The 18,920-nt window shown below is 36.2% G+C and overlaps 1 protein-coding gene across 16 annotated transcripts in view; it reads left to right on the top strand.

The window, feature by feature from the left end:
• CADPS2 (calcium dependent secretion activator 2) overlaps nt 1–18,920 on the top strand; it is a 540,953-nt gene that overhangs the window by 397,688 nt on the left and 124,345 nt on the right. For all 16 annotated transcript variants that reach the window (XM_053897639.1, XM_053897630.1, XM_053897632.1 and 13 more), the window contains one exon: nt 15,002–15,103. In XM_053897639.1, coding sequence (XP_053753614.1) covers nt 15,002–15,103 — 102 coding nt within the window. The remainder of the gene's footprint in view (nt 1–15,001; nt 15,104–18,920) is intronic.

Raw genomic sequence — 18,920 nt, 5'->3', positions numbered from 1 at the left:
CATAGATAATTGAATCAAACAGGCTCATCAAAACTTTTCCTTACCACTTTTTTTTTTCCTTACCATTTCTTAATTCTAGTCTTTTATATGTGACTTAGAGAAAATAAGTGTAAATGTCACATCAGTTGTGAATCTGGAGACTCACTTCTGGGACAGGTGGGCAACCAGATCAAATGCCATAAGCAAGGTTCATCTTCATGTAATGCGTCCAGGTGGACAGATTTCATCATATGTGCACAGAAGGGGAAGGGATAGTGATCAATGAATGCCTTTTTTTTTTAAATTTTTTTTTTAACGTTTATTTATTTTTGAGACAGAGACAGAGCATGAACGGGGGAGGGTCAGAGAGAGAGGGAGACGCAGAATCTGAAACAGGCTTCAGGCTCTAAGCTGTCAGCACAGAGCCCGACGCGGGTCTCGAACTCACGGACCGCGAGATCGTGACCTGAGCCGAAGTCGGCCGCTTAACCGACTGAGCCACCCAGGCGCCCCAATGAGTGCCTTTTAAATATACTCTGAGGGTTCTTTGTTGATTCTCTCAGAAACTATAGAATAACCTCAGATCTGTCTCAGTCAAGCTTGCCTAGCAATAACATTTATCCCCACCCAGCCTTGAGTTCAATACTAGAGCAAGGTAATTATGCCTTTCAAAACAACACAAAGAAAGTGAGCAGTTAAGTGGAAAGACATAGTATGTTGAAACAGAACATCTGTCTTCAGCTCTCCTACTTATGAGCTATTTCCTTTTGAGCAGTTGGTCCTGTCTGAGCCTCAGTTTCCCATCTGTTCATTGTGAATAATTACATCAATGCTGCCCACCTCATGTTTCTGGAAAACATTGTGGGTCTAATGGGACAGTGGCAAAGACCTCGCCAAAAGCAGGAGTCAAGAACCCAGTCATCAAGGGTAATAAGTAAGCTGCCAGAATGCAACCTGAAGAATATAGTTATTAAAATCACCTAATCAGTTTCCTGTTTTCCTTCCACACCATTCATTCGCAGCACACAGCTCCTAGATTTTTCTGAAATAATGCATAAAAGAGCCCACTGAAGGTAAATCGTTAAGGAAGAGACAAGGCAAAGGGTTTTTTAATATGCGTTAGAATGTAAATCAGGTTAATTTATCTTGTAAATTAGCTCTTGTGAGCAAGAACTACACCAGCTTTTTTTAAACTCAGGGCCTTTAGCGCCTTCTTAGCATCTAGACTTAGGTGTGGAAAAGTTTGAGGTCTTGAGTTGGATTTTCATGTAACTTTCTAATATACTAAAGTTTTTTTAAGAACATAATATGTAATGCTGTTACATAAAAACAAACACAACTATCTGTGCACATCTATACCATTTACTAGTACTCTTGCCAGTTTAGGGTTTTTAGATCTATGTTGATGCACAAAATTGGCCTATTTTTTCCCTCTCTCATACGGCTTTTATTGGGATGTGATATTCACGTTACCATAGATAGCCATATACAGTGAGTTTGGGAACTTTGTAGCTTGTTTTGTATAGACGTCAAATGACTTACTGTTTAAAAATTATCAGTAACTCCTCTTTAAAACCATCTGGGCTTTGAGACTTCTAGATGGAAAGATTTTTACCTATCACATTAGTTAATTTTGTAGTTAGCTATACAGGCTTTCCTTCTATCTTTTTGAGTGAGTTTTGTCGGGTTATGGTTTTCTAGGAAATAGTGCATTTTATCGAAGTTTTCAAATGCATTGATACTAAGTTCAAGACATTCTTTGTACTTTTTGCTCTGCCTACTTTTTGTACATTATAATGTTGTTTATTTTTATCTTCTCTTTTCCCCCTCAATCCATCTCGCCAGAAATTCTGTAAACTTTATTAGTCTTTCCAAAGAAGTAGATTTTGGCTTTGTTGAACTATACTACTCTTTTCCCTTTTCATTAATTTTTTTAAAAACCAACTTTTTAGAAAAATAATTTTAGATTTACGGAAAAATTGCAAGGATCTTGCAGGGAATTTCTATATTTGTTTCCCCTGTTACCGTCGCATAATAACATGGTATATTTGTCAAAACTAAGAAACGAACATTGGCATGTAACTGTTACCTAACCAGTAGTTCTTAATTGGGTTTCACTAGCCCATTTTTTTGTGTCCTATTTTTTTCTTTCCTGTTCCAAGGTCCAACTCAGGATGCCACCCCTGTTGCATTTAGTTGTCATGTCCCCTCTGATCTGTGGAGTTCTTCCATCTTTTCTGGTTTTTCACAACCTTGACTGTTTGGGAGAGTTCTGGTCGAGTATTTTGTCAGATATCTCTCAGTTTGGGTTTGTGGGACATTTTCATGATTAGATTGAGGTTATGGGATTTTAAAGAGATAAAATACTGTCTCATCTCAGGAAGTCCTTGATAACCCCAAGACATCACTGGTCATCTTCACGCTAGGGTCACTGGGGAAAGGTAGTGCATGCCCGGATTCTCCACTGCAAAGATATTATTTTGCTTTCTCTAAACACTAGTTTTTGAAAGCAAGTCACTAAGTCTAACTCACACTCAGTGGGAGAGTGCCACTTTCCTGGAGGGAGGACCAACTAGATATATTATTTGGAATTCTTCTGCAAGGAAATTTGTCTTCTCTCTATTTACTCAAACATTTATCTATATTAATCGGGATTCATATGTAGTTATTTTGTACTTTGGGTTATAATCTGATACTGCTTTATTTTGTTGCTCAAATGGTTCCAGCTTGAGCCATTGAGAGCTCTTCCAGACTGACTCCCTATGATAGGTACTAAAACATGCTCCAAGCTCATCTTGCATTTTCCCCCGTCTGGTAAGTGGAAAACTGTAGGTGCCATAGTGGATTCTTTCTCCTGCTTATGCCAATTTTTGCTTTGTATATTTTGAGGCTGTTTATTAGGTACATTCAAGTTTAAAATTGTTAAATCCTCCTAGAGAATGGGAATTATTATCATTGTTTAATAATGACCCTTTTTACAACTAATGTATTTTGCATTCGAGTTTATTAAGATGGTTATTAATGTAGCCTTCTTTTGGTATTTGTCTGATATGTTTATTCATACTTTTAGCCTTTCTGTATTCTTGTGTTTTAGTGTATTTTATAAATAGCAAACTAGATTCTGATTTAATTCTCCAGTATGACAATTTGTTTTTTAATCAGTTTAGTCCATTTACAATTATGTGTATTGATATAAATGAATTTATTTCTACCATTTTATTTTGGCCTTTCTTTTTTTTTGGTTCATGTTTGTAGGCTTTTTGTTTCTTTCTTGCCCTATTGTTTTATCCAGGTTCTTTTCTTCTGTTTTTTTTCCCCCTCAATAGCTTACATTTTCCAACATTTGAGATTTTACCAAGCATGTTGCTAAAAAATTTTTAAGTTTTATGCTAATCAACACACTTCTTCTCCTTCTAAAGAGTAGAGAGATCTTTACTGTCTATGCTTTAATTCTCTGGTATTTCAGTTGTATCCTTGTTTATTTGTTTTCTATTTTATACTCAACACTTGCTTAGATTTAGAATTTTTTCCTTTTTTCCTGAAGTATATTTTTTGGAATTTCCTATTATGGAGCACTTATGGATAGTGAATTTTTATTTGGAACTGTGTGTGTTCTACATTTTTTCAAAGAAAATTTTGCTAGGTGTACAGTTCTAGATTGACTGTTACTTTCTCTCAAAACTTTAAAGATAATACTTCCTTCTCTTCTGGCTTCCTTTGTTACGAGAAAGAAAGCTGTTGGCAATCTAATTGCCATTCTTTTGATGTGGATTTGTCTCTCCTCTCTGGATACTTTCAAGATTATTTTGTTCATTAGTGTTTTGTGGGTTCACTATAACATATCTACATGTGGATTTCTTTTCATGTATACTGTTGCGGGTTCCTGTGGATTTCTGATCCATGTACCCTGATATTGAGTAAGTGCAGATTTCTTTGAATTTACCTTGATTTGGGTGTGAAGATCCATGTTTGCCATCGTTCTGGAATATTGTTATCTCTTTCAATGTTGGTTCTCCCCTAATCTCTTTTCTGAAATTTCAAATATCCATATATGAGGCATTTATCTTATGTATGTTTTAATGTCTGTAATACATATTCTACTTATTTCTCTAGTTGCATTCTGGGTAATACTTTCAGTTCTATCTTCAAAGAACTTGACAGAGTTTTTCTATAAAGGGCCAGATAGTAAACATAATAAATATTTTGGACTTTGTGGGCCATATGATCTCTGCCACAATTGCTCAAGTGTATGTTTTAGTGCAAAAACAGCCAAGAGTAATATGTAAATGAATGGGTGTGGTTTGTGTTCTAATAAAATTTTATTCATAAAAACAAGTGGTAGACTATACTTTGCCAACCCTTACTCTATCTCATTCTCTTTTTAGTGAGGATATCTACTTTTTAACCCACTCATTGAATTGTTAATTTCAATTTTTTTTTTTAGTTCTGGAAATTTCTATTTGGTTCTTTTTAAAATCCATTTGATTTTTGTTTTGTTTGTTTTTTGTTGTTGTGTTTTGAGAGAGAGAGAGAGTGCGTGCATGCATGATCCAGGGAGGGAGGGAATCTTAATCAGGCTCCACTCTGCCCATGTGGGGCTTGATTGCACTACTGTGAAATCAAGACCTGAACTGCAATCGAGAGTCAGACGCTCAGCTGACTAAGCCACTCTGGCACCCCCATTTCATCATTTCTGAACCTCTCTCATTTGATTCTTGGTTTTTAGTTTTTATCTCTCCCTCATTTTCCCCTTAGACCTTTATAATTATTTTATATTCTGATCAATTTTAATAACTAAAATTTTCTAGGCGTTTATATCTTGTTTCTGCTGACATTTTTGCCATGGTCACTGTTTTCTTATTCAGCTAGCTTTTTTTTTTTTTTTTTTTTTTTTTTTTTTTTTAGTAGGCACATGTATTTGAAATTAATTTGTGAGAATTCTACAAGGCCTGGTTGAGAATGCGAATACTCTCTTTTAAAGAGGATGTGCTCTTGCTTTTACTTGGTGATTGAGGTGCTACTGGAGCTACTTTAGTTTCTCATCTTGGGGATTTCTTGATTGCACAGGTAGTACCCAGTTTAATGAGGTTGGGCATATGGTTCATATTGTCAGGAAAGCCTCTTTCCCTCAATCTTTAGATGTTGTGGAAACAGACAGGTTTCCTTGTTGCCTCCCCCTTACAAGAATGTGGATTCTTTCTGGCCCGTCCTTTAACTGATAGTACAGCCCAGTTGTTTGTACTGGGCCCAGTTTTTGCAGGAATCTCCGGTTCAGTGGCCCCTGGGGTTGCGGACCCCATGGTGCATTCTCTTGAACATAGCTGTAAAGCCTCCTTAGTATCAGCATTTACCCCCCCAAGGCAGCCCTGTTGTTCACATGCACCCCCCACTTTGGTTTCAGTTTCTGGTTCCTTTTCATTTTCCTCTGGAGAATTTTTTTTTAACTTTCTTCTGAGTACAGCACATTTAACTACTGTATGCTTATTATGACTTTGGCAGTGTTTAGGTGTTTTGTAGTGAAAAGGGGCTTTTCGAGTATCAAGTCAACCCACTATACTAGAAGCAGAAGAGTCATATAAAATTTGCATTTTGGAAAAAAAATATTTGAACATCTTGACTATGGAGAACCTGTTGGAATGCTCTCCACAACCTCTGCTTCTAGTTCCACCTGAGTAAATGCTGCTCGTCTGTTACATCTCAGCTGAAAAATCATTCCAAACCTGACTCCTTCCCTGAAAATCCATACTACCTCAAAGCTTTGTACCTTTGCCCTTCTTTATTGCAATTGTGCATTACTGTCTGGTTTTTCTTTTAATGCCTTTCCCTGCTATAAACTCTGTTGGGGCAGGACACATTTCTGTTCTGGTTATATTTTCCCCAGCACCTAGGCAGGTACTCAATGAATATTTGTTGAGTCAGGAAATGAATGATAGTGGCCATCTGTTTACAAATTTTATAAGTGAAATGTTGGGGCACTTGGTAAGTAGAGTTCACAATTAAATATTCTGAATGAATCAAATGCAATGATTTTTATGACCTGTGGAGAGATTCTGTGTAAAGCGGAAAGATTGTATCCTTTTGCCACCCAGAAATTAATAGATTAAAACAATGAAATACTCTTTTTATGTATAAAATTGAAAATGATTATAACAAATGATAAAGACAACAGTTGATGAGATTGCAGGGAAATGAATCATTTCATGCACATGGGTCACAGAGCAAACATAAGTAAGTGCTTTCTTAAAAAGCAATTTGGTAGTATGTATCAAATTTCTGAAAACATCATTACATTGTCTTAGCTTGGGCCACCGTAAAAAAAACTCCATCAGTTGGGTGGCTTAAACATTAGGAATTTATTTTCTCACAGTTTTGGAGATTGGAAGTCAGAGATCAAGGTGCCCAGCATGGTCAGGTTCTGGGGAAGGCTCTCTTCCTGACTTGCAAATGACTTCCTTCCCCCCATGTCCTCATATAACAGAGAAAAAGAAATCCCACTCTTTCTCTTCTTAGAAGGCCACCCATCCTATCAGTTTAGTGTCCCACCCCTATGACTGACCTCTTTTAACCTGATTACCACCTAAAAGTGCCATCTGTAAATACAGTAACATTGATTACTGTAGGACTTCAGCATATGGATTTTCATTCATGGTGGATTCAGTACAATCCATAGGACCACTTATCCAACAATGTACTTTCAAGAATTTACCCTAAAGAAGCAATAAGAGGTGGATTGAAAATATTATAGTGTAAGATTATGTATATGTAAGAATATATGTGTGGGGCACCTGGATGGCTCAGTTTGTTAAGCGTTTGAGTCTTGAAGTAGGCTCAGGTCATGATCTCACAGTTCATGGGTTCAAACCCTGCCTCAGGCTCCACACTGACAGTACATGGAGCCTGCTTGGGATTCTCTATCTGCCCCTCCCCTGAGCGTGCACACGTGCTTTTTCTCTCTTGCTGTCAAAATAAACTTAAAAAAAAAGTTTACTCTATATATGGTAGTATACATGGTAGGAAGAAATAGAGGAAAAAGTCTAAATTCTAATGGAATACTGGGTAAGTTATGGTACTTCCATAACATGAAATATCATACTTACATTAAAAAGCATAAATGGCGGGGGCACCCAGGTGGCTCAGGCAGTTAAGCATCCGACTCCTGATTTAGGCTCAGGTTGTGATCTCACAGTTTTGTGAGTTCAGGTCCACACTGGGCTCTGCACAGGCAGTGAGGAGCCTTCTTGGGCTTCTCTCTTTCTCTCTCTGTCCCTTCCTCACTCATGCTGTCTCTGTCTCTCTCAAAATAAATAAATAAAACTAAAAAAAATTTTAAGCATACATTAGGAGAAGAGGTTTATAGTTCATTATAAATAAATTCAAATTATAAATCAGACTTGCAGTGCATGTATAGATTTATAGAACAAAAACTGGAATTACATTTACAAAATGATTGGGACATTTAAAGAAATTTTAAATTTTGTCTTTGTGGTTTTCTGAATTCTTCTCCTAAGTTATGTACATATAGACCTTTAGTTAAAATGTTGTGGTTTTTTTAAATAATATTAGGTATGGGTCAAAGATGACCTATCAACACTACCAATGTTAATACTCTTTATTTTTATTTAAAAATCACCTTGATATTTTATTTCTATTAAATTCTAGAGTTCTATGCAGTAATGATTTTAGTTTGGTTCCAGGAGAGCCCAGTTATCAAACACTTTGATAATGGTCTATGACCTGTTCATCACTAAACACAAAAACTGAGTCACAAGATCACATATCTTCATAGAGTTGGATAACTGCTTTTTTGTGAATAAGTATCTTTTTTTTTTTAATAACTCCCAAAGAAAACAGGCCACAGTAGGAAATTCAAATAAGTAATGGATTAGGAGGGAGGAGTGTTTAGAAAGATAATAGGAGTTGTAAATTTCATTTGCAAAATATTTTTTCTTTTGCAATTCATGGAAAGTGCTTCTTCTGTCTCAATGAACATAGGGGTCGAATTAATTTCTTCTGGATATTTAAAATAATCAGGGGAAATGACACTGATTTATGTGACCAATATATGATCATCCAAATGAGATATCATTTTGTTTCAAACAATTAAGAAGTGTTCTAGGTTAGGGAACAAAATTGAGAGATTGTTGTTTTCTCCCTCCTCTCCCGTCACTTCTCATTCTTGTGCTGTGTCTTCCTCTCCTTTTTATTCTGTTCACAAATGGATATTGGTGAGAACTACACGAAGTGCAAAGTGACTTTGACCTGCTGTGCTGCAGGCCCAGTTGACAATTCCGAAAGGCCACTCTCCAGGTGTCTCTCCCCTTCTCACTTTGTTCAGGGGAAGCTAAGAGGTCCTACATTCCTCATAAGAGACAGCACGTGAAAAGAAGCCTCTAAGAAACTCAGACACACCATGAACTTTGCTATCTGCCCTGTCATTGCTTACAAAATCTCTTTTGCTGCAAGCCACCAAACTTCCAGGACAAACTTATTTGATGAACTGGGGCGGAGGCGGAGGCGGGGGTGGGGGTGGGGAGGTGTTGGTGAAGGAAATCTGTATTTACCAGACTTTTCTTTACAATGGTAACTCCTGGTATCTTTCTTCAACCCACAAGCTTCCTGAGCACTCTCTTCCAAGCAATATGCAGGCTTCTAGAGATTATAAAACCAAGGACACTTTTATCCCTTAACTATCTAGAGTCTGTCCGGCTGATAAAATGATTAAGGAAATAACCATAGAATGAATATGTTAACAATTTTCATTAAATAACCAAATACTCATCAGCACTAAATGAGTCTTTTGAAGTGGGGATTGTGGAGAGATCCCATGATCAAATAATTTTGAAAAGTGATGTGAAAGTTAAACAGATTTCTTTACTATGAGACTTCGCAAACGCCTTGACGTGCCTTGGTTACATCATGGGCCTCCAGCAAGGTCTCATAAATTATATTGTTCAAAAAACCCTTGAGTGTTAGGACCATCGTTTTTTTAAAACCTGTTAGGAGCCAGATGAAATAGATATTTAAATTAGTTTTCATCAATCTTTACGGGCCTCTGAAAGTCTGTATTACACCGGAAAAAAAGGACCATAAAATGTGTGAACTGTAAACTGTTCAAGGGAAATGAAGCTATGAGGTTAGACTATATTAAAATATTTAAGCAGATTGCCTCATTAATGTTTGCTCTTCTCCAATGACGGACTCTGCAACCCATTTTTCACACTTTCCCTTTTCGATCTTTCTTGAAATATAATTCTTAGCTTCACAGAAACTAATTTCTTATCTGAACTACCCCAAAAGCCATCAGAGATGATAGAAGGTGGGTTATAATACTGTTTCTCTTGTTCTGAGTGGTCTTTCAAAAACATCCCTCTCAGGGGCGCCTGGGTGGCTCAGTCGGTTAAGCATCCAACTTTGGCTCAGGTCGTGATCTCACAGTTTGTGAGTTGGAGCCCTGCATTAGATTCTGTGCTGCGAGCTCAGAGCCTGGAGCCTGCTTGGAATTCTGTCTCCTCCTCTCTCTGCCCCTCCCCCACTTACACACTGGCTCCCTCTCTCCCCCTCTCTCTCTGCAATATAAATAAACATTAACTTTTTTTAATCTTTCTCAATTTAGAGCTTATTTTGTACTTGTCACCAAAAGAGTTGCTAGTAATGACAGGATGTCCAGCATATATAATGGATTCTATTTGTTTTAAAATGCCTAATCTTCCAGATTGACCAATGGCACAAGTTACAAAATCCATTGTAAGATCGCTTAGTTCATGTAGGAATTTAATAAACTTAATTTGTATAAGGCCTTAATATGTATAGGAACTATTTTTGGATGAATCTGCTTTTCAGAAAAGGTAGTGTGTGTGTCTATACATGTGAACGTGCCTGCGTGTGATTCTTTCTCAGAGAACAGACTGTGACCCCGAGGCAAATGTAAGATGAGGCTCTTTAGCATCAGTCAGAGGATTCCGTTGTATGAATTCTTTTTTTTTTTTTAAAGAGTCTATCAAGTACAATTAACATAGACCCAACTACATGTTCATTTGTTTATTATGTAATGCCAGAAAGAAGTTCTATGTCATAACTTGTTTGGGTCTATAATTAAAAGAAATGCATCTACTATTACACTGTATTTTATAATTTGTTAATATCTTAAACTTTCATGGAGCAGTTTTCTTAAAATCATGTGACTTCAGTAACTGCAGGCCCCAAGAAAAAAAGGAAAGATTTAAATCTTGGTACCTGAGAGGGTCTTTTTGTGTCATTGGAACAGCTTTAATATTTAATTATCAGTCATAGAATTAAGCTGCAAGTAACATTTGAATCAGAAAATTGGCTTTTTATTGTAGAATTTTCAATAACCATATTTTAACGTCATCTGAAAAGATGTCAGTGTCAAAGAGGCATGATTTATTTTACTTTTATTATCTTGGGGGGGGGAATTCTGTTTTTGAGATTTAAAGCAAATGATTTCACTAATAATTAAATGACAGGTAAATACTAAAAATGTTCTGCTAAGTGTAAATATAGCTAACTTTTTTTAGAACTCTTTTACCCAGAATATTAGAGTTAATTCCTGTTCTGTTCGCCAAAAAATTTCCTGTTTTACCCACTGTGATAGGATTTAAAACATTGCAAATAATCTAATACTAATAAGCAATAATATTTTTGATATTACTAATTCATGAATTTTTATAATCTGTACTTGGTATTTTTATATTCTGTGTATCACTTATTCATGTCTTTAGCACTTCCGTATTGAACATCAGTCTGCCAGTTCTGGGTACCAGGGTTGCAGCACAAAGGAGGCAGATAATAAAAACAAGTCTGTCATGTGTGGGGTGATGGCGGTATGCACAGTGAGCAGCAGTAAAGCATATTAAAGGAGAAGAGACCTGTGGGAAGGGGAGATTACATCTTTACCTCAGGTGTTTAGAGAAAACCTCACTGATTCTGAGTCCTTTAGGTTGAGATGAGAAGGGAGTGAGCAAGCCATGTGTGACTAGAAAAGTGGGAGCAGCATATGCAAAGGCCCTGAGGCATGTGTTCTGTGTTTGAGGGCTAGCTAGGAGACCATCATGGGGCGGGGGGTCTGCTGTGAGGGGTAGAGAAGATCAGAGTGTGAGTGTGGTGAGAGGGGGTCCTAACAGGTCTTGTGGAGCATTATAAAGGTTTGGGCTTTTGCAATGAGTTGTTCGCATGACAAAGCATGACTCATACTTGGAAAAGGCTCACCCTAGTGTGTTGCCAAGACTCTGACATAGAAAAGACTAGAAAAGGGAGACCAACGAGGCTGAAGCCATACCAGGATATGTTTTGAAGGTATAACTGACAGAAACTAATTTATAAGCTAAGTTTGTAAAGCTATTGTTTTAAATTTCTATTACCTTGGGTCTACTAGATGAATGTTCATAATATATAACTGTTTTAAGTTTCTCTTAAAGCTGCTTTCTACAAGTACAAATTTCAGAACTGACTTTGTTGAGATTTTTTTAATAGAATTACTGATTCAGTGGCAGGTATTTTGTTTTTGTTTTGTTTTTTAATATAATTTATTTTGAGAGAGAGCACACATGAGCAGGGGAGGGGCAGAGAGAGAGAGAGAGAGAGAGAGAGAGAATCCCAAGTGCAGGGAGCCCCACCCGGGCCTTGATTTCACAAACTGATGAACTGTGAGATCATGCCCTGAGCCAAAATGCAGTCAGATGCTTAACTGACTGAGCGACCCAGGTGCCCTATAGGTATTTTAAATTTTATCAGTTTTTAAGCTTGCTGCCTTATGTGAGTAATATAGAAAATGTCTGATGTAAGTAAGTATGCTTGAAATATTCCACATTGCCTCTCAGATACAGTTTCCATTTTTTAACACAAATTTTTTTCCTCTTTATTATTTTCTGTGAAAATATCGGGGAAAGAGAGTAAGATGTGGGCACTACGAGCCCTGGATTTGGAATGCAAGAGACCTAGGTTCAAGTCCAGGCCTCTGAACTTATAATCGGTATGACCTTGGGAAAGTCACCTCACCCCCCTGACCCTAAGCAGCCTCCTCTCTTGGAGGCTGCAGAATGGATTGCTGTGAGCCTCTTATGTTATGCATATAAAACAGCTAGCATAGTACCAGGGGCACGTTAAGAATTTTGTTTCTGGTAATTGCTATATTTGTTTTGATAACAACCATGACAAGGAAGATCTGATGACACAGAGGTATTTGTGTTTATTAGGAAGAATAATTTTAGAAGGAGCTGTTACCTGTAGGCATGACTGCAGCTAAGTTATTTGTTACCATCACTTAGGTATAGATGCCTACTCCGTATACCTAACATTCAGTACGTAGTCTGGTATATGCACTAAAGGCATGTAAATAAGGACAAGTCCAAAATACTAACTCCGGTGTTTAACTGGTCGGATTTATACCTAATGAAATAATCTCACTAAAATGGCAGCCCTTCGCTGTGTATAACAGTCTTTATTTTAGTGAAAGTTCACACAAGTGATGTTCCCCTGACTTACCTTTCTTGCTTTTTATCACCTAAACCCCTGGCTCCGTTGTGTGAGGTAGGTGAGGTGCCCAAGTGAAGTTTGATATGGCAGGACGAGTTGCTGTATCCTTGTGAATCACAATCTCCTTTGACAGTTGAAGCAAGGTTGACTCTAACATAACTGTGTGGAGTCTGCCAGAGAACAAAGCCAAAGAACCATATCAGTCATCAGAAAACTAAAGATAAGTTCCTTGCCCTTTTTCATCAAAGTTTGCATAGGTGAAATACCCACCCACAACGTGGTATGAGTTTTTGTGCTGTGTAATAACATAATGTGGCTATAGTTTTCATCTGAATGCTCAAATTCCCAGGTTAATGATTTATATAGAACTCTCCACTTGAACTTTTGTGATCATTATTGTACTTATTTTTAAGTGTACTTATTTTTAAGTCTGGGTTGTGTTATCGTTTTCTCAGTGGGTATTTATTCTGAATTACTATGTGAAAAATCCATTTTATTACAAATGATTATAATATTACAAATTTGTTTTTAATTTTTTTAATGTTTTTATTTGTTTTTGAGAAGAGAGAGACAGAGCATGAGCGGGGGAGGGGAGAGAGAAAGAGGGAGACACAGAATCTGAAGCAGGCTCCAGGCTCTGAGCTGTCAGCACAGAGCCCGATGCGGGGCTCAAACTCACAAGCTGTGAGATCATGACCTGAGCTGAAGTTGGATGCTTAACCAACAGAGCCACCCAGGTGCCCCTATAATATTACAAATTATTATAAAACATTGGGTTAGCTCAAAGTTGTTTTGTAATTTCTAGATCAGACTTTCTTTTCTCCTTCCTAAAAATACTTGAAAAAATATTTGAATATTTTTCTGGAGTTCACATCCTGATGCAATGTATTATTCTATGAAATTAAATAATTGATGTTTCCCTATTTAAGGATGAAGTATAATTATAAGAATTTCACAGCATAAATTCTAGCAGCAGTGAGTTTCTGAAATAACAAATTATTTACTCTATAGTGGAAAAGAAATTTTTAGACTTAAGAGATGCCTTGATATCAATAAAAGGTCTTTGTCATAATGATTCAGGTATAACTTTAAAATTAATTGCTTTTATCCTAATTGACTAGTTGCAAGCATCAAAGATACACACACACACACACACACACATATGTATGTAAAACAAGAGTGGGAGAACCAAATAAAAGCCTTATGGGAAAGTTATATGAAGCATTTCCATAATCATTTCTACCCATTTTATACATAAACATTAAAAATTAGTTAAAATTATAAATATATAAGTCTTTGGGAACTATAAAATATAATCTTTAGAAAAATAAGCTAATTGAGGAAGAAATGATTAGTGTTAATTATCAAATCCAAAAGATTCATTTTGTTGAAATATACACTTTTTGAATGATATCAATACATCTTTCTCTTTGCATTAACTAAGTTAAAATTCATATGTTCAAAATTTTTGATGATTGTTGCACAAGCAGACTTAAACTTATATAGTATAAATTCTAAATCCATTATTCATTAGAAATATCTTATACTTTTAATCCTGATCTTAGTAAAAGAAGATGTCTGTTTAGTCTTCATAATTACTTCTAAAAATTTTAATGAGATCTTGCCTTGATTCCATAGGGATATTTGGCTAAGCACAAAAATCCTGAAACATAGATGGTCTGTCTTCTCTATATGCTTTTATTCAAGTATTTATTTTTATTTTTAAATAAGTTAAAATTTGTGTGCCAACACACTTAAATAAACAAAAATATGGTACAATAAACCACTACATCTGTTCAGAATTTCTGTGTTTTTTCAATTAAAATTAAATCTCCAGTTTCACATTAGCTTAATTTTTATTTGGAAGAAAAGAAGTTAAGATATTTTAGTTTGTGTTCAGTATGATTTTATAATATTTCTATCCAGGGGATATTTATTCAATTTGTCAAATATTTGATGCCACTATAAAACACTTTTCACTGTCATCTCAAGGACTAATCATTGTTTTCTGTAGATCTGGAAAATATTTATTGTACTCCTTTACCTTGAAGGCTGTCTAAAACAGAATAGTTCGATTGCATTCATTCCAGGTTAAAATCTGAAACAAATGACTACAATTACCTCCTTTAAATAAATTTCCACTATAGATGCAAGTAATATGTATACTGTGAACCAGTATACATTTTTCTTATCTATTCTTCAGGGAAATATAAAGATTACACACACACACACACACACACACACACACACACATAAGGGCAATGGGTGGCTCAGGTGGATAAGCATCCAACTCTTGGTTTCAACTCAGGTCATGATCTCAGGGTTCATGAGACTGAGCCCTGTGTTGGGCTCTGCACTGATGGCATGGAGCCTACATTGTATTCTCTCTCCCTCTCTCTGTGCCCCTCCCACACTTGCACTTTCTTTTCTCTCAAAATATATGTGTATAAATAAAGATATATATAAAGATATAAAATACATGATATTAACCATTCTATCAATATAAATGACTGATTTTGATTTTTTCCAGGCCTGATGGAATTGGAACAGTTTCAATGGAAGAAAAAGAGAGATTTGAGGAGATAAAAGAAAGACTCTCTTCCCTTTTAGAAAATCAGATAAGCCATTTCAGGTATATATATTCCATTCATTAATATTAAGTATTTGCTTTCTTCATTCAACACTCCAATCCCCCACAGCTGTTTATCATGTCTTTCTGCTGCTACACAAGAACTACCAGTAGCTTCTTTTCCAATGCCTGCAAGGTAAGATCCACGTTCCTCAGTCTGTGGTCTGTTTCTAAGCCCACCACCATTCAGTTTCCACCATTTGCTAAGGTAGATCCCTTCACCCTTCAGTGTCCAGTGTGGAACGTATTTCTCACGTGCGCATTTCTCATTCTTGAGTAGCCTCTTTCCCCAGCTCTGGTGACTAGTCCTTTCTCTCAGAATCACCAAGCAAGGAACCTCTTATGTCCTGTCTTCACAGTGTAGCCTTTCTCAATCATTCCAGCAAAGACTGAAAAACCTGAAGTCTTTCAGCATATATCATCTGTAGTTTTCACTAGTCGTTTATCACATAGTTATAACACCCATTTTTTAAGCCATTAGTTATCCTTTTATTTATATTTTCTGAGAACAAGGGTCCCACTGCCTGGCACAGTTTCTTGCTCAAAAAAATTAACCATTTACACTAAGAAACATTTGCATAGTGAAAGGTCAAAAATCTTAATATTTTTCCCCCTGATTATAGTTAGCTAAACAGAACCTCATGGTTAAAAACAGAAATTTGCCAATATGTTCCCTTTTTTTTTCAATCATTTTTACCAGGTCCTATAGTATGTTGTGTCTTACAACATACTTGTCTTGTTGCAGAGATCAGACTTGAAATTATTTCATCATTACTGAAAACTTCGGTTAATATACTTCTGTAATAGTTCAAGAAAGCTGTTACTTAACCCTTACCTTCTAGGCATATTATAAGTCTTCCCCTGTGAGTCTGACTAGCTCAAGAGAAAAGACCTAAAGCCATGGACAATAAAGACTCCCACTGGAACAGCCCAGCCAGATTCTTCTTTAGCAAAGACCATAGTCTACACATACCCACCTTAAGTGCATATAGCTTCCATTCAGGTGTTTACTGCCACGCTTTTGAAAATGATCAGACAACCAAGGTCATCAGACATTTGAGGAAAGTATTTAATATGGAAAATAGAGTCTAAAATAAGTAAATACGAAAAGAACAATTGGGAAAACATGGGGAAAGTAAAATTAATGTGGGGACTAAGGCAATGAAAATCTGTTATTGATGTCCTTGGAGAGGTAAAAGAAGATAGGGCAACTATAAAACAAAAGAAGGATGTTGTTAAAAATTAAAAAAAATGAATAAACCTCAAGGAACAAATACAAACACATACACGCTATTAAAAATTAAGTTAACGAAACCTTCTAGAAAGTAATAGGAGAAAGGTAGGAAAATGGAAATACAAAGATAAGAAAAATTAAGGATTTGCTCAGGAGTTTCATCACCATAAATAATAGGAATTCTGGAAACATAAGGCTGAAAGTAGGAAATTGTCAATACATTTATTCAAAAACATTTTACAGAAGTAAGAGACATAAGTGTTCACAGTGAAAGAGCTCATTGAGTACCCAGCACAATGGATTAGAATAGATACTCATCAGGGACATTTTCATGAACTTCCAGCATCTTGGGGATAAAAGAGAAGATCGTGAAATACAAAGAATCCAGAATCAGAATTACTTCTCAACATTGATTCGTTCTACAAACATACATTGAGTACATATTGTGTGTCAGGCAGAGAACAAAGTTAAAGTTCCTTTTCTTCAACTTTCATTCTGATGAGAGGAGCAATACAGATATTCAGAAAACAATGCATCACTGTCTTCAAATTTCTGAGGAAAGATTATTTTCAACCTAGAATTCTATACCAGTAACAGTCTTAAGGGTAGTAGTAGAAAAATATTTTCAGACATTAGGACCTTAAAAGATATGCTTCTTGAGGTGACTGACTGCTAAAGCCAGTAGACCATGTAGCTCTTGATCTCAGGGGTTATGAGTTCAAGCTCCATGCTGGGCATGGAGCCCACTTAAAAAAAAAAAAAAAAAGATATGCTTCCCATAATCCCTTTCTGGAGAGTACAAATTCCAGACAAAGGAAAAAACAAGGAGGGATAGTTAAGATCCCTGAAACTGAAAATCGGCATTAAAGAGGAGGGAATCTTCGTGGTGATTGTTAATAGAAACCCCAAGTGATGGCTGAGCTTTGAAAGCAGCCAGTTCTGATAAGAGCAGGTCAGAAAAATTCTTCAAGTAAATTAAATTGACAAAATACTAAGATGTTTTAATATGTTGAGAGAGAATTTACCCATTTGGAAGTGAGTCTGGAGTTATATTAATTAGGTTATATTAGTTATATTGGAATTTGGAATTACATTAGATAAGGTCTATAAAAAGAGGAAATTAGGGGCGCCTGTGTAACTCAATCAGGTGAGCATCTGACTCTTGATCTCTGTTCATGTCATGATCTCACAGTTGTGAGATTGAGCCCCACATTGGACTCTGCTGTCAGCGCAGAGATTCTTGTGATTCTTCCTCTCCCTTTCCTTCTGACCCTCCCCTGTGCACACATGCACTCTTGTGCATGTGCTCTCTCTCTTTCAAAATAAACAAAAAATATGAAAAAAATAAAAATAAAGACAGGTATTAAATATAAACAAAATGATGGCACATAAGAAATCATAGTACTGTGTCTCAGTTATCTAGGATATTACATAATATAAATACTCTATTTAACCCCCAAATGGTATAACTGTGTTAGAAAGATAGGAAGGACAGGAATTACATTTAGGGCTGGGTAAAGTAGTAAAAAAAAAAAATAACATATGTCTAAGATGGGATGATATTTATCCTGTCATCTGAAACAAAAAAAAATTTAAAGACTAAAATATGTGCAAAAATGCTTTTCAACACATTAAATATAAGACCGTGAATAAAGGTGATTCTTGAGAGATGAGAAACAAATGAATAAGCCCTTTCATTGCCTCTGCTTAGCATGAGGACAGTGTTTCCCGGCCATGGCCCAGGGAGGAGAATCTCAGTGGACCCTGACTTGAGACAGAGGTGGGAGTCCAGGAAGGACAAGACAGCCAGAATTCTCAGATCAGACTTCTAAAGAAAGAGAGAAGAGACCTACAGGTATTTGCTGAGGGTCCCCTTAGAGTCTTCAACGAACTATTGATCTGAGCAAGTATGTAAGGAAACTATTTAAAGTCAGGCAAATAATCCTTTCTCTCTGTGGTAGAGGATAATCCCCAAAGCTAACACAGCTAAGAGGAGTACCAGTTTCTACCACCCATATTGGAAAGCTTCTAAGTCATGAGTATCAGAATACTGAGACGGCTTTGCCTCAGTAATGGAAAAAAAATTAGCCCTGTTTTTATCTCTCCTGATGAGAATTAAAATCAAAATTCAAGTAAATCAGATTGTTTTTAAGTAATTTCATTGAATTCCAGAACAAAGTTCAAGAATACAGGAATACAAAAATATTGAGCCACCAATAATGTAAAACAACACTGTCTAGCGTCCAGTCAAAAATTTCTAGGCATATGAAAAAAAATAGTAAAATATAACCATTGAAGAGAGCAAAAACAGCCAAAAGTAGAAATAACACAAGATAGAATTAGTAAACCATACTATTAAGAGAATTATTACCAAATGTCTTATGTTCAACCTGTTAAGGGCTTTAATGGAAAACCTACAGCTTCATACTTAATATGAAGATTGAATGTGAAAGATTGAAAGTTTTTCACCTAAGATCAAAAGGCAAGCATGTTTGCTCAGAAATCCGTATTCAAGGTAGTGTGGTATGGACAGTTCAGAAGTAGACTCATACACATATGGTCAATGGATTTTCAAAAAATATATAA

This window comes from Panthera pardus, unplaced genomic scaffold, assembly GCF_024362965.1.
Source record: "Panthera pardus isolate Hobbes unplaced genomic scaffold, ASM2436296v1 HiC_scaffold_8, whole genome shotgun sequence".
NCBI classification, from domain to species: Eukaryota; Metazoa; Chordata; class Mammalia; order Carnivora; family Felidae; genus Panthera; species Panthera pardus.
This window is presented reverse-complemented; position numbering and strand designations above follow the sequence as displayed.